Consider the following 15,689-nt stretch of genomic DNA (forward strand, 5'->3'; position numbering starts at 1 on the left):
TGACGCTGGAGTCTGACTTGCCCCGCTAGCGGAGGAGCTAGGTGTGGGAAGCCCTGCGTCCACCCTCTTCTCCTGATGGGGCAGTGCCTGCAGGCCCCTCCTGTGGCACAGAGCCTGCGTTCTCCCAGTGCGTCTACGTCACTCGTTCTCCTGAAGAGCGCTGCTACTCGCCTGCCGTGAGCAGCCAGCTTCCGTGAGGTTGGCCATGGAAAAGTCCTTCCAGAAGGCTGACCTGGAGACAGTTGTTTGCTTTTGTGACACTGGGGATCAAACCCAGGGCCTCATGTGCTAGACAAGTGTTCCACACGAGGCACTAGATAGATGCAGGTGACAGATGGAAGAAAATAGTACACCTGGGAATTCTTGCCGTTTTTCCAGAACACAGTGGGTCTAGCCTGGGCTACATTTTTGAGAGGGTGGGAAGGGGGTCCTTTAGCAATAGGGGACAGAGTGCAAGAAGATGCCCTTCACAGAGGACAGAGAGGGCAGAGCAAGAGGACCCCCTCAGAGAGGTCCATAAACAAGGACACCACGCAGAGGACACATGGGCATGTGTGTGGGGACCAAACTCAGGTTGCCAGGCATCACCTTCTCCTTTCGCCATGTGGGTCCTAGGGACCAAACTCAGGTTGCCAGGTTTAGTGATGAAGATCTTTACCTGCAGATCCATCTTGTCAGACTTTCCCCAGCACATGTGTGGGGATGTCCTGATGCGCAGAGGACTTCCTGTGAAAACAGATTGTCAGCAGTCCTCGTCAGACCGGACCAGAAAGCACTGTGTCTTTATCTTTAAGATTTTATTGTGTGTGTGGGTGTCTTGCTGCCTGTGTTTGTGTTCCCACATGCGTGCCTGCTGTCCATGGCCGTCAGAAGAGGGCATTGGATCCCCTGAAGTCGCTGATGGTTGGGGGCCATGTCTTCAGCCCCCAGAACTGAATCTTGACCTCTTCCCTCTCACAGTGGATTCCTCTGATTCCTCAGTCATTAAGGAAGATTTAGAAAGAGACAGCAGAGCGGGCATGTGAAATACCTTACTCCCGGAACTAGAGAAGCAGTTGAGATTGTAATCCCCATCACCATTGTTCCCTGTTTATATGTCATGACCACCAGATACTGAAAAGACAGAGGAGCATTGAGCAGAACAACTCACGTGTCCCAAGCTCTCTCTGTTTCTCCCTATTGGTCCCACAGCATTTTAAATTTTCCTAAAGCTTTTCACTAATCCCAAGATCGCTTCTCGGCCTTTTGGCTAAGATCAAGTGTAGTATCTGTTCTTATCAGTTAATCCCAAGATAAGTGGCGGAGTGAGTGAGTGGAGGAAGGAGTGTGTGCGAAGATTAACACTCCTTCCCTTCTCGTCTCCCTAGATATTTGAAAGAATTCTCTTTATCTGGGCCATCCGACACCCCGCCAGCGGCTATGTCCAGGGAATTAACGACCTGGTCACTCCGTTCTTTGTCGTCTTCCTCTCGGAATATGTGGGTAAGAAGCACAACCATGTGAATACACTGTTGCTTTCCTGTCTGCCATCTGCTGTTTGTTTCCCAAGTGTGCCGCTGGTGGCAGGGTCTTGCTAAGAACGAGACAGGCCGCCCTTTTTCTATACCCACAGCTATCTGGGCAGCGGCGGCGGCGTCCTGGAGTTTCTCTCTTGAGATGATCACAAATCTCACCTCCAAAGACCTGCTCCTCACAACAGCAGCCCAGCAGGCGCACGTCTGTTCTCATGAGCACATAGCTTGATGGTTTCATTGGGTTATTTTTAGGATTCTCCAAATGTGTCTCAGACCCAGTGCCCATGTGGGCATTTGAGATTAAGTACCAGCATCCATGCTGGATCTCAGGAGTAGGGTGTGGGCACGCAGGGGATGCTGGAGGATGGAGCGGGCCTGAAGGTGCTGGGACCCCAGTCTCCCCACTCTCCTGCCCTGACCCTGCTGGGCTCTTGTCATTGTGGAGAGCATGCTGGGACTTCCCCGCACATCGCCCCAGCCTCTTCCTCCAGCTCAGTCAAGCAGACTCTTAAAAGAAACCAAGGAGTCTGTTTTTCCCCTTGAGTCTCCTCAGTTGCTATGCTTAAAAAATCCATGTGTGCCCAGGGCTGTTCTCTTTGTCCGGTGAACAGAGAGAGGCTTATGTGGGATCCAGATATGAGAAGCGGCAGTCAGGTGGCCCATGTGTAATCTCAGTGCAAGGCAGGAGGGTGGCAAGTGCTAGCCTGGACTGCATAGTGCAGCCCTGTCTCAAAGATCAAAGAACAAGCAGAAACTCCTCACCTGCAGAAAAGAACACCGGGAGGGACCCCGGAACTCCCTCTCCCTTTCTACAGCTGTCAGCCAGCACCTGCAAAGTGCTGTGACATACCCGTGGGTCTCAGAGGTCCCGGCAGCTCTGGAAGCTGGATGTCTCAACCTGTCTTACAGGTTGGAAGATCCAAGGGCGAGTGGCTTAATGAGCTTCCCAAACTCCAGGGCACACCCTCTGACCTTGGTGCGTTGCCCTTCTGGTGACTTGATCACAGCTGAACTTAGAGTCTTATCCTTGACGTCCAATGGCACTGCCTGCACAGTCCTCCATGCCAAAGTAGGCAGTGCAGTTCCAGGTCCTCGATGATTCTTCTTTAAAACATTTTAAAATTGACTATTGTGTGTGTGCACTTGTGCTTGTCTATGTGTTTACCATGCGAACGCAGGTGTTCTCCTCAATGGCCACAAGAGGGCAGCAGATCCCTTGACACTGGATTTACAGGTGCTTGACAGCTGCCCAGTGTGGGTGTTGAGAATTGTACCCTGGCCCTCTGCAAGAACAGGAAGTGCTCTTACCCATGGGGCCAGCTCTTCACCCAGTTGTTGTTTATATTAGTGTTTGCCTTGTCTGCATGTGTATCAGTGCAACATGTGTGTACCTGGTGCCTGTGGAGCCCAGAAGAGAGTATTGGATCTCCTAGTACTGGAATTATAGATGGTTGTGAGTCACCAGTGGGTGCTGAGAATCAAATTGGGACCTCTGGAAGAACACTCTCTCTCTCTCTCTCTCTCTCTCTCTCTCTAATTCATTTTCCTGTGTGTCAGGAATTGAGATTCAAAATTACTATTCCAGTTAAATGGCAGATTATTTCAACACCATGTATAAATTGTACTTGTTTTCTTTATCTCTCTGTATTCCTTTTTTTTTCTTTTTGTTTTTTGGTTTTTCGAGACAGGGTTTCTCTGTATTGTCTTGGAGGCTGTCCTGGAACTCACTCTGTAGACCAGGCTGACCTCGAACTCACAGAGATCCACCTGCCTCTGCCTCCTGAGTGCTGGGATTAAAGACGTGTGCCACCAGCGCCCGGCTCTGTACTCCTTTTAAAAACACTTCTTTTAATTAATTAATTAATTAGTGTATTATGTTTACAACATTCTGTCTCCATGTATGCCTGCAGGGCTCCAGATCTCATTACAGATGGTTGGGAGCCACCATTTGGTTGCTGGGAATTGAACTCAGGTCCTCTGGAAGAGCAGTCAGTGCTCTTAACCCCTAAGCCATCTCTCCAGCCCCTAAAAACACTTCTTGTGTGTGTGTGTGTGTGTGTGTGTGTGCGTGCGTGTGTCTGTGTGTGTATTTGTGTGTATTTGTGTGTGTGTGTGTGTGTATGCTGTGTGTGGGGTGTGTGTGTCTGTGTGTATTTGTGTGTGTGTGTGTATGCTGTGTGTGGGGTGTGTGTGTCTGTGTGTGTGTGTGTGTGTATGTGTGTACCACATGTGGATCGTGGGACACTATTGGGACTTGGCTTTCACCTACCATCTGTGTCCCAGAGCTTGGACTGGGGCATTAGACTTGGTGGCAGTCACCTTTTCCTCCCGAGCCGTCTTGCTGGCCCTCTGGCTTTCATAAACTACCTAGTTAGCCTCCCCGTTTGCCTTGTGCTCTGTCGTATTTGCTGCACAGATACGAGGGCAGCAAACCCCGTGCTGGACCCATTTGGAATTGGTAGAGAAATTGTCCACAGCTAGCTTGGCCTCGAGCAGTGTCTCTACCGTGGAAGCCACTGCTTCTGTAAAACTGGGTCCCCTGCAGATAATGCCAGGCCCAGCGTGCAGTCCTGGAGGGTCACCCTGAGACTGGGGTACTGCTAGACTCATCGCCAAGGGTGTTGGTCCTGCACAGTGCTGTCAGTTTAATTTTGAACTGAGTAAGTGAATTCGAGTTACTTATTTTGTGTGTCTGTGTGTACATGTACATGCCACAGTGTGTAGAGGTCCGAGGACGATTGAGGGAGTTGGCTCTCTGCTTACACCATGTGAACTCTAGGGATTGAACGTAGGTTGCCAGGCTCAGCAGCAAGAGCTCTTAGCCACTCACTGAGCCATCCTGCCAGCCCAACATGGCCTACCTGAAGAAGTAGTTGCTTTCCAGCAAAGTGAGCAGTTACCCCGCCACTTGGCTTCTTTTTCTCCATGTGAAGTGGGCCAGCTGGAACTCCACTGGAGAGCTTACTTACCGGTGTGATACAATAGCTCTGCAGCCCCAATGAGGCGCCCCTCCCAGACTCTGACCATCCCTCCCTGGGTGTCTCAGATCTGGTCTGGGCTAACTTGTGTGCATGTGACAGCCTTAAGTAAGACAGCAGAGCCTGTGTCTCTCGCGGGGAGTAGTCTGGGGCCACGGAGCTTCTTTCTCATGATCCAGAGTACACGTTTGTGTCGTCACTTCTACATGCCAGCCAGCGTGGAGGAAGAAGGGAAGAGAGGCATGGGTCATCTTTCTTTCCTTCCCTTTTCTTGTGCGTGCCTCTGTGTGCCTCTGTGTGCCTGTGTGTGTGCCTGTGTGTGTGTGTGCCTGTGTGTGTGCGTGTACGCGTGCCCCTGTGTGCCTCTGTGTGTGTGTGTGCATGTGTGTGTCTGGTGTGGGCACAGGGCACCTTGGAGGAGTCAGTTAGCTCTCTGGACCACATGGGTTCCACGAATCAAATTCAGATCTTCAGGCCTGGTGGCAAGCACCTTGCCTGCTAAGATATCTCACAGGCTCTTTAGCCTTATCGTGCTCTCCCTCCTCGTCCCCTGAGTGACTCCTTCCTGAGAAGCCGTCCTCCTGGAAACCCTCCCTGAGACCACAGGCATGCCATCCGTCATATCCTCCTGGAACCTGAAGATCCCCCCTCCTCCATGCTTCTGTGCATTCATAGAAGAATGAGACCCATATCCATGGTGTTGGCACAGGATGCTCCAAAGCTAGTGGAGCTATGCCAGGCGTGGCTGGGGGGCGGGCAGTGTACCCCCACTTCTGAGCTGCATCCAGTGAGTGTCAGGCCAGCCTCCAGAGTCATGGAGGGGTACGCTTAGGGACAGGGATGGAGACCTAAGCAAAGAAAGCCAAGCATCCCGCCCTCCACTCTTAGATGATTGTTCAAAGAGAATGAAAACTCATCAACAAGACAGAGCAAGGACATTCACAGCAGCTTCATTCTCAGACAAAAGCTGAAACAACTCACGAGCCATTCACAGCTGTTCATGCTGTGGGGTAGTGCTCAGCCACAAAAGGAGCATGCTGCTGATGCTTGCAACGGGATTGCGTTTATACAGAGCCCAAAGTGAACAAACCAGCTGCGGCGCTGGAGGTCAGGACCCAGCGCACTTTGACAGGATCCCCCTGGGAGTGGGTAGGCAGGGAGCTCTCCTCCGTCAAAATTGAACTCTGTGTGCGTGCGTGTGTGTGTGCGTGCGTGCACGTGTGTGCGTGCGCGCGTGTGCTGTGTGGATATTACACCTTCACCAAGCCCTCCCTCCTGGGGTCTGAGCTGGTGTGGGCTGCTTCAGTCTTTCTCTGAGGCCCCTCTCCTTTGCCACAGCTGCTTGCCAGGCTTCACTGCAGACACAGTGGCTCTTCCCCTGCTCCTGGAAGCTGCCAGGGTTTGCAGTTTGCCCCTCTTTGTCTTAAATGCTAATACAATTGTCCTGTCCCTGAGAGGGTGAGTGCTCCCAGGGAGTCCACTGCTGGGTTTCTTGTCCCCTGAGAGGGTGAGTGCTCCCTGGGGAGTCCACTGCTGGGTTTCTTGTCCCTGAGAGGGTGAGTGCTCCCTGGGGAGTCCACTGCTGGGTTTCCTGTTCCTGAGAGGGTGAGTGCTCCCGGGGAGTCCACTGCTGGGTTTCCTGTCCCTGAGAGGGTGAGTGCTCCCTGGGGAGTCCACTGCTGGGTTTCCTGTCCCTGAGAGGGTGAGTGCTCCCTGGGGAGTCCACTGCTGGGTTTCCTGTCCCTGAGAGGGTGAGTGCTCCCTGGGGAGTCCACTGCTGGGTTTCCTGTCCCTGAGAGGGTGAGTGCTCCCTGGGGAGTCCACTGCTGGGTTTCCTGTCCCTGAGAGGGTGAGTGCTCCCTGGGGAGTCCACTGCTGGGTTTCCTGTCCCTGAGAGGGTGAGTGTCCCAGTGGCAGGTGTGGCTTGTCAAGTCAAGGTGTCAGGCTAGCTTTCTCTCCACACAGTGAGTCTCTGGCAATCATTAGAAACCTCCGGAGGTTATGTGTTTGCTGGCTTTCCTCTGCCCCTTACCCTGAATCTCCATGTTGTTTGGGGTCATGTGATCAAGGGTCCTCCATTCCAGTCCCCACAGACTGACCTAATAGCAGCTACTGATCTTTGGTAACTATTGAACCTCAGGACAGTAGAAGAAACCTGGAGAGGTACTGGCAATCTTTAAAAGACTTGTTTTTATTTATAATTATATGTGTAGGACTGGAGGGATAGCCCCAATGTACTTCTGTGATCAGAAAATACGGTGCAAGGGATTTTTTTATTTTTTGAGACAGGATCTCACTGTTATCCTTGGCTGTCCTAGAACTCAATGTATAGCTCAGGCTGGCTTCAACTCAGAGACCCACCTTTGTCTGCCTTCCGATTGCTGGGATCAAAGGCGTGCACCACCATGCTCAATTTATGCAAGGGATTTTTTTTTTGAAGGGGATTTTGAGACAGGATTTCCCTGTGTAGCTTTGGAGCCTGTCTTTGCACTCACTCTGTAGACCAGGCTGGCCTCAAACTCACAGAGATTCTCCTGCCTCTGCCTCCTGAGTGCTGGGATCAAAGGCGTGCACCACCAACGCCCAGCCATACGTAAGGGAGTCTTAACGTTTCTTAGAAAGGAAGGAAGGAGAGAAGAAAGAACTGGGAACCAGTGAGGCCTCTGCCATTGGTGGCTTTGAGGAACTGAGTCCCACCTGATACAAAGTGGGATTGATTGCCCTGGGAAATGCCTGGAGCAGTGAGCCCCCAGCTGTGAGGAGAGCCAGCCCTCTGGGGCTTTCAGACTTGAGGGTCATGTTTGCTGATTGCTCGGGGCCAGGGCTTTAGGAGTGCTGAGAATCACTGACAGGAACCCCCACCCCTCCCGCTCCAGTGCTTTCTCCCAGCCAATCAATAGCATGTTCTCGTCAAGCCCAGAGAGGGCAGTTTTGTTTTCATAAAGAGCTTTTTGGTTTCCCCCTTTTGGATGCATTGCTTTTTAAAATAGCCATTAAAAAAACCCTTAAACTCCCTCTCTGTAGGCTGCCAAACACTCTCAAGAGAACCAAAGCCACAGCCCTCGCCTGGGGCAGAGGGGCTGGTGCGCTCTCCTGTTGAGCTCCAATTAAGTGTGGAGTTTCCTCAAGTGGACACTGGGATCCTTCTAAACAATTTGTTTGTGCTGCTGAATGAAGGCCTTCAGAGCCCTCCCCCTCTGCTGCCTTTTCCACGGTGTGAGCAGCTCCATCCTCCCAGGAGTTAGAGAAAGAGCTATGCACACCCTACCCCAGGAAGTGCAGTGAGCTATCCCACTCCCCACCCAGGAAGTGCAGTGAGCTATCCCACTCCCCACCCCAGGAAGTGCAGAGAGCCTCCTGTGTTTGAGGAGTGGAGGGTTTTACTTTACCAACAAAGTTTTCCATTGTCTATCTTTTCTGTCCCTGAGTAGCCCTTGATGTTCATAAAAGCTACAACAAAACAGTTCTTGGGTGGGTGAGATGGCTTATCAGATAAAGGTGCCTGCTTCCAAGTCTGAGGACCTGAGTTCAATCCCCAGATCTACATGTTAGGAGAGACTAGGCTTCCCCAAGTTTTCCTGTGACCACGCACGCACGCACGCACGCACGCACGCACGCACGCACGCACGCACACACGCACGACTGCATGCAGGGAGCACTTTGTTTTCAAACAGCCCTGACAGGTCTGAGGAGAAGAGCCGCCCTTTGTGCCGAGCTGAGGGCCTAGGCATGTCTCCATGGCCTCGGTCGGGCATGCAGCTGCCTCACTTGTGAGGCAGACAGAGCCCACCTTGCCACACCCCTCTCTGTGGCAGGAAGGGCTAGTTAAAGAAGCCCCCCCACAGGGTGCCTTTGGCCTTCTCCTTTGGGTTCCTTATTCTCCTCTGATTGGGCCGTGGACCAGTAAGCTTCTCATCCCGCCACTAACTGTAATTTCTGTGAGGTGTCGGTCGACATTTGGGCTGGAGGATGACTCAATGGTTGAGAGAGCTTCCTGCTCTTCCAAAGGACCTGAGTTCAGTTCAGTATCCACAACAGCCTTGCTTAACTACACCTGGGGATCTGACGCCCTCTTCTGGCTTCTGCAGGTCCCTGCACATACACGGCACACTTTTAAGTTCGTGTCCTCTCTAAAAAGAGGCTCACCCTTAATGGACACTTTCTTGTAACTCCTGGTATCTTTTTTTTTATGCTATGGGTATATGTATGGCCTTGTTGAGTCTCCAAGATATTGATGAAGAAATACAGTGTTTCTCAGTGGTATCTGTCTACAAAACTCGTGTGTGTGTGTGTGTGTGTGTGTGTGTGTGTGTGTGTGTCCCATATCAGTGACAAATACCAGCAGGATAGAATTAGGTCCTAGAGCCTTCCACACATGTACCCAGTCTAACCCAGTGTTTAAGGAGTCCATCCCTATGTTGAACGGGGCTCTGATCCAGTTGTCCTATGAGTATGGTAGACAGCTCACTGACCATCTGTAATCAGAGAATTTCCAGACCATTCCTTGGGTTAAGCTGGGTTTGGCTTATTGAGCAAGAGTCCCAAGTGGTCATTTTCTTAAAATCTAAATGGTAAATGCCAAGGGAGAGCAAGGTGTGCTGTGTTTGAGTGAGAAACGGTCCAGTCAGTGTTACGATGGGATCCCTGGGAACTACGAGACACTGTGGGCACAGTATACTCCTTCTCTGTCTCTGATGAGGCTCTGAATCTTCTTCACCTTTGTTTTACAGAAGAGGATGTGGAGAACTTTGATGTGACCAACCTGTCTCAGGACATGCTGCGGAGCATCGAAGCGGACAGCTTCTGGTGCATGAGCAAGCTGCTGGACGGGATCCAGGTGAGCCACCCCGCCAGTGCGCCTCTGCCTCTTCTGTTAGCCCACTAGACGATGGCCTAGCATCCCCAGAGTCTGAGGAGACCCCCGTGCTACCCCAGCTGTGGTCAGAGAGGCCTTGCTCTCCACTGTGTACCCAGACCCTGTGGGCCGCCACAGAGCAGGACTCCACCAGCCTGTACCGCATGCTACAGTTCATGAACCGCTTGGTTTTCCAGACCTGTCACTAGCTGTTAGCGCTGGGAAATTATAAAACAGGTGTTTGTGCCAGGCGGTGGTGGGAGGTGCCTAGCCTAATCTGTGAGCTCCCATCTCAGTGAGACCCCATCTCAGAACACAAGATAAGGAATGAAACCTCACTCACTCACTCGTGCGCACACACACACACACACACACACGAACACACACACACACACACACGAACACACACGAACACACACACACACACACACTCAGCAGTGACCACAGCACAGCAACCCGTGTCTGCATGAGCTCTTGGTGCAGCAGGCATCTGTCTGGACACTGCTCACCCCAGGCTCTTCGTCCTCTGCAGGATAATTACACCTTCGCACAGCCGGGGATCCAGAAGAAGGTCAAGGCCCTGGAGGAGCTTGTCAGCCGGATCGATGGTAGGTTGAGAGGGTTGACTTTTTAGCTAGCCCAGTGTGACCCTCGCCGGCTCCCTTCCAGACCTGTCCTGGCAGCAACTCACTGCCTTCCCAGCACTGTCTCGGGCTCGGCGGGAAGGCTGAGCTCTGCTGTTGTCCCAACGTCTTTCTACCTCCTGTCTGTCACCAAGTCCTCAGTTTCCCCGCAGCTGTGCCCTGGTCACCCCTCCCCTCCTAGTCTGCAGCCCTGGTCCTGCTTTACTGCGCACACCTTCCTCCTGGAAGGACTTGCACGCTCTAACTTGTCCCTCCCTTACCCGTCACCTTGTGGCTGGTTTCCAGAGCAGGGTTCTCGCGACCCCCTTTTTCTGTTTTGGAGCCACCAATGGCTTCCCATTGCCTTTAGCATCCAGGTTCTGGGCTGACCTTACCTGTCATGCGGTGACGCTGATAGCATCCATGGCTTGATGCAGGCTCCCCAAATCTGGCTGACACCTCACTGTGGCCTCCCATCCTCCACTGGGAACCTCAGTACGGCTCCCACCCCCACCCCAGGCAGATGTCTGGGAGGACCAGGTGCTTAGAGGAGTGGCCAGAGAGGCAGCCAGGGGCCGGGTGGGCGAGTGGATGGATGGGGAATCTTCCTGCATCATCGACCTAGCAGAGGAACCTGTAAGCTGAGATCCCTTAGACCAGTGAGCTTGTAGTGGCTTCTGCTGCTGCTGCTCCTTTTTTCTTTTTTTTTTTTTTTTTTTTTTTTTTTTTGTTTTTTTGTTTGTTTTTCGTGGCAGGGTTTCCCTGTGTAGCTTTGGCTGTCTTGGAACTCGCTCTGTAGACCAGGCTGTCCTTGAACTCACAGAGATCCACCTGCCTCTGCCTCCCGAGTGCTGAGATTAAAGGCGTGAGCCACCAACACCGGTTGTAGTGCCTTCTTAACGACCGCCTGTTGCTGCGAACCTCCTTCCTGTCAGAGCCTCCCCTCCTTCACTGCACGGTTGTGCCTGTTTCTCTCTCCTTCCCGGGCTCTCTCGTCATGGAAGCATTCCTGGTTTGTTTGGCTCCCTCTGTCTCCCCACGATCTAGGGTCTTGTGCTCACCTTCACGTGTCTCTCACGGTAGTGTTCTGTGGAGAATGGAATGCTTTTCCTTTGAGTCTCTGCCCCAGCTGCTAGCCTCCATGGAGAGACCTCCCTCCATGGTGAGACTTCCCTCCATAGAGACCTCACTCCATAGAGAGACCTCCCTCCATAGAGACCTCCCTCCATAGAGAGACCTTCCTCCATAGAGACCTCCCTCCATGGTGAGACTTCCCTCCATAGAGACCTCGCTCCATAGAGAGACCTCCCTCCATAGAGAGACCTCCCTCCATAGAGACCTCCCTCCATAGAGAGACCTCCCTCCATAGAGACCTCCCTCCATAGAGACCTCCCTCCATAGAGAGACCTCCCTCCATAGACCCTTCCTCCATAGAGACCTCCCTCCGGAGAGACCTCCCTCCATGGAGACCTCCCTCCATAGAGACCTCCCTCCGGAGAGACCTCCCTCCATGGAGAGACCTCCCTCCATAGAGAGACCTCCCTCCATAGAAAGACCTCCCTCCATAGAGACCTCCCTCCATAGAAAGACCTCCCTCCATGGAGACCTCCCTCCATAGAGAGACCTCCCTCCATAGAGACCTCCCTCCATGGTGAGACCTCCCTCCATAGAGAGACCTCCCTCCATAGAAAGACCTCCCTCCATAGAGAGACCTCCCTCCATAGAGAGACCTCCCTCCATAGAGACCTCCCTCCATGGTGAGACCTCCCTCCATGGTGAGACCTCCCTCCATAGAGACCTCCCTCCATAGAGACCTCCCTCCATGGTGAGACCTCCCTCCATAGAGACCTCGCTCCATGGTGAGACCTCCCTCCATGGTGAGACCTCCCTCCATAGAGACCTCCCTCCATAGAGACCTCCTTCCATGGTGAGACCTCCCTCCATAGAGACCTCCCTCCATAGAGAGACCTCCCTCTATGGTGAGGCCCATTGCTCCCCTGAGCGTTGTATGGGGTGTGTGCTGTCCTCTTTAGGGGACATAACGGCTTCCAGCGCTTGTCATCCATTAGATTCCGGAGGGCAGAGTCAGTGATTTCTGCTGCTGTGTACCTTTTTTTTTTCCTGGCTCAGGTAAATAAAGACTTGAAAATACTGGGGTTTTTTAAAATGTGTCCACTGGGCCAGGAAGCTGGTTCATTTGGTTAAACTTTCTGCCAAGCCTGACAACCTGATTCTCAAGTGGTCTCTGACCCCCACAAGACCATACACATGAACACACAGACATACATACCCCAACTACATGCTCAGTATAAAAAGTTTAAGGCTGCAACATCAGCAAAACCGCACCAGCTGCTGATGCCTTTACTCCTTGAGTCATCTTGATGGTCCCTCATTATCCCATTTTATAAATGAGAACATAGGGTTAGGTGGTGGTGCACACCTTTAATCCCAACATTCGGGAGGCAGAGGCAGGTGGATCTCTGTGAGTTTGAGGTCAGCCTGGTCTACAAAGTGAGTTCCAGGACAGCCTCCAAAACAATACAGAGAAACCCTGTCTTGACAAACGATCTTCTGATGAGTCTCCACCTTTGCTGGCCATCTGTTGGGGAAGCCAAAAGGAGATGGCCAAGATGGCCTCCAGGGTTCCTTTCCATTCTGGCCCTGCCCTAAGGAGTAATTAGGCCCAGCAGTCGAGTCGCCTGATGTCTCTTGCTTTGTGGCCAGAGCAGCCCCAGGAAGCCAGAGGGCACCTAGGAATGGCCTGGTGAGATGGTGGTCATACTGTGTGCTCATGTGAGCCGCACTGAGATGATGGGGCCAGGTGGTCATACTGTGTGCTCATGTGAGCCGCACTGAGATGATGGGGCCAGGTGGTCATACTGTGTGCTCATGTGAGCCGCACTGAGAAGATGGGGCCAAGGGCAATCTGTAAGGGGGGGGGCTGGAAAGAAACAGCACTGGCTCCTGTCCCTGAGGCCTGCAGGTGGCTCCTGAGTCGTGTCCCTTTCAGAGCAGGTACACAGTCACTTCAGGAGGTACGAGGTGGAGTACCTGCAGTTTGCCTTTCGGTGGATGAACAACCTTCTGATGCGGGAGCTCCCCCTGCGCTGCACCATCCGCCTGTGGGACACCTACCAGGTCCGGAGACCTCCCTGTCCCCACTGTCCCTTCCTGTCCCCCTGTCCACCTTCACTTCCGTGGCCTCGGGCCTTTTCATCTCTGTCACTTAACATTGTCACATGCCACATAGTGGGCGGCGGGCTGGGTTCTCCCCCCTCCAGATGGCTGGGAAGCGAGAGGCCCACAGTGGGCTGCTGCGGGGCTGCGCCCTGCCTGACTCTTCTTTCTTCCCCAGTCTGAGCCAGAAGGGTTCTCGCACTTCCATCTCTACGTGTGCGCGGCCTTCTTGATCAAGTGGAGGAAGGAGATTTTGGATGAAGAAGACTTTCAGGTGCGTGGCTGGGGCAGCGAGGCCTTGCTGGGCAGAGGGCACGCACACGCTGCTGCGGATGCTTGTCTGGGAGTGGAAGGGAGGGGTCCCCAGGGGAGGCTGCCCTCTGGTGGGCAAGATGCCAGTGGGAAGGGTCTTTGTCCTAAAAAGGCTGCAGAGTAGCTGCCTAGGCCTAAGAGACCCCTCATTCAGTCTCTTGACAAGCGTTGACTGTGGACCAGCCCTGAGAGTCACCCTTGAGCCCCACGGCACTCATGGTGGACAGGAGCGCGGACGCTTAGAGATGCCGGGCGATAAGGACGCATTGCTTCAGCATGGTCCAGCATGGTCCAGCAGGGTCCTTAGTGGTAGGGAAGGGGAGGCTGCGGTTCCATAGGAAGTAGTCAGGATGAGCTCCCCATAAGGGGACATAAGCAAAGGCATGAAGAAGGTAAGGGAGCAAGCCATGTGGCCACTAGGGAAGACGCTGTGAGTCAGCCGCGTGCCTGGCTGGTTAAGGGTTGTGGAGTGAGTCCTGAAGCAGGGCGGCCAATGGAAGAGTGGGGTAAGGTCAGGTCAGAGATGTCGGGAACGGCTTGGAAGCTGTGGCCAGCAGGCACCCCGGCGTTCTTGGAGCGAAGATGGAAGGGTCTGGAGTGGGTGTGATTTTAGACACCCTGGCTTCTGTGTGGCTGGAGGTTGTGGGCAGTGTGCACACAGCAGTCACCCTGGACACTGAGTAATTCTCCACCAGGCACGTGGCCACGGGAGGTGACGGTGGAGGTGTGAGTGGCTGTGTTTGGGGCCTTTGACGGGCCGAGTTTGGATTGACAGGGAGATGGTTTAGAATGGCTCCTGTGTGTAGCCGGCCAGATGTGCAGGGAGAACAGGGCGCTGATGTTGGGAATGTTTAATTAAAATGCCAGGCTGAGTGTGGTGGTACACGATGTAATCCCAGCATTCGGGGAAGTATCAGGTTCAAGTATATCTTTGGCCACATGGCAAGTTTGAGGTCAGCCTGGGCTACAGGAGGCTCTGTTGCAAAAGAGAAAGAAAAAAAATAGCTTTGGACATACAAATGGAGATAACTAGTCAAATACATGCATGAATGTTAGTGTTAGTGTCCCAGTGTAGGGGGCTGGAGAGATGGTCCCGCAGTTAAGATGTCATAATTGCCATGCACACTAGCGGGTGGGGTCTGGCTTGCCGGATCTGAGCCCTAGGGGTACAGAGTGTCTGTGTTGGCAGTAGGAGACCCATGCAGTCCTCGAAGGAGCTGATAAGCAAAGGGGACTCTCATTGGGAGGGGCTGTGCAAGAAGAGCCTGTGAGGTTGGAAATGTCCACTTCCCACCTGGGCTAAGGGCCCCTGACTTGTGACCAGCACCTCTGTCCCATGGCTGTGCTTATTCAGTTTCTCCATCTTTATCTGAAGAGTGTTTTCCGTTTTTTGTGATGTTGTGCTAAGCTACGGTGGGGTGGGGTTGGGAGCAGGGAGAGAGGGGAAATCTGCAGTTCCCAGCGATGCCACCAGGTGGCAGAGTGGCTCCTTTCAACTAATTTATTGCAAGGGAAGAGGAAGCAACACTTGACCAGGGATAGAGTTTATTTAGAAGTTTCTAGAAAGCTTCTACTAAAGCTAGAGTTAGAAGTCAGAGGTCGCTCCCATCCCAGAAATGGCTCCCTTCTCCCGAGTGGCACTCATGTTGGCTGGTTTTGTTTGCAGGTTACACAAAAGCATGGACTCATGGAAATACTAGAAATTTTCAGTAAGGGTGTGGATGAGGGCCAGTGAGATGGCCCAGTGGGTAAAGGTGCTTGCTGCCCAGTCTGACCGAGTTCACACTCTGGGATCTACACAGAAGGGAAGAGTCCACTCCAAAGGTTGCCCTCTGACCTGCACACGCTACACAAAGCTGACATCCATCTGCACAGTATAAACAAATCTAAAGAAAGTATTTGAGCAGGCTCTCTTTATGTAGGCTTGGCTGTCCTGGAACTCATTATGGAACTTACTCTTAGACCAGGCTGGTCTGAAACTCACAGAGCTCTGCCTGAGGAGATTAAAGGCATGCACCATCATGGTTGAATTAATTTCTGATTATTTAAAATTTATTTTTATTTATTTACTATGTATACAGTGTTCTGCCTGCATGTATCCCTGCAGGCCAGAAGAGGGCGCCAGATCTCATTACAGATGGTTGTGAGCCACCATGTGGTTGCTGGGAATTGAACTCAGGACCTTTGGAACAACTGTTAGTGCTCCAAACCTCTGAGCCATCTCTCCAGC

The 15,689-nt window shown here is 52.7% G+C and overlaps 1 protein-coding gene and 1 non-coding gene across 3 annotated transcripts in view; both read left to right on the forward strand.

Moving 5' to 3' along the window:
* Positions 1-15,689, forward strand: part of Tbc1d22b (TBC1 domain family member 22B) — a 43,288-nt gene that overhangs the window by 24,393 nt on the left and 3,206 nt on the right. For both annotated transcript variants that reach the window (XM_005084917.4, XM_013124371.3), the window contains 5 exons: positions 1,368-1,482; positions 9,223-9,329; positions 9,880-9,955; positions 12,981-13,108; positions 13,326-13,421. In XM_005084917.4, the coding sequence (XP_005084974.1) occupies positions 1,368-1,482; positions 9,223-9,329; positions 9,880-9,955; positions 12,981-13,108; positions 13,326-13,421 (522 nt within the window). The remainder of the gene's footprint in view (positions 1-1,367; positions 1,483-9,222; positions 9,330-9,879; positions 9,956-12,980; positions 13,109-13,325; positions 13,422-15,689) is intronic.
* On the forward strand, positions 1,230-1,411 carry LOC121134424. Its single transcript, XR_005871497.1, has one exon. It is a non-coding gene; the product is annotated as a U2 spliceosomal RNA (small nuclear RNA).

The sequence above is a fragment of the Mesocricetus auratus genome, unplaced genomic scaffold (genome assembly GCF_017639785.1).
Source record: "Mesocricetus auratus isolate SY011 unplaced genomic scaffold, BCM_Maur_2.0 Super-Scaffold_100027, whole genome shotgun sequence".
Taxonomy (NCBI): Eukaryota; Metazoa; Chordata; class Mammalia; order Rodentia; family Cricetidae; genus Mesocricetus; species Mesocricetus auratus.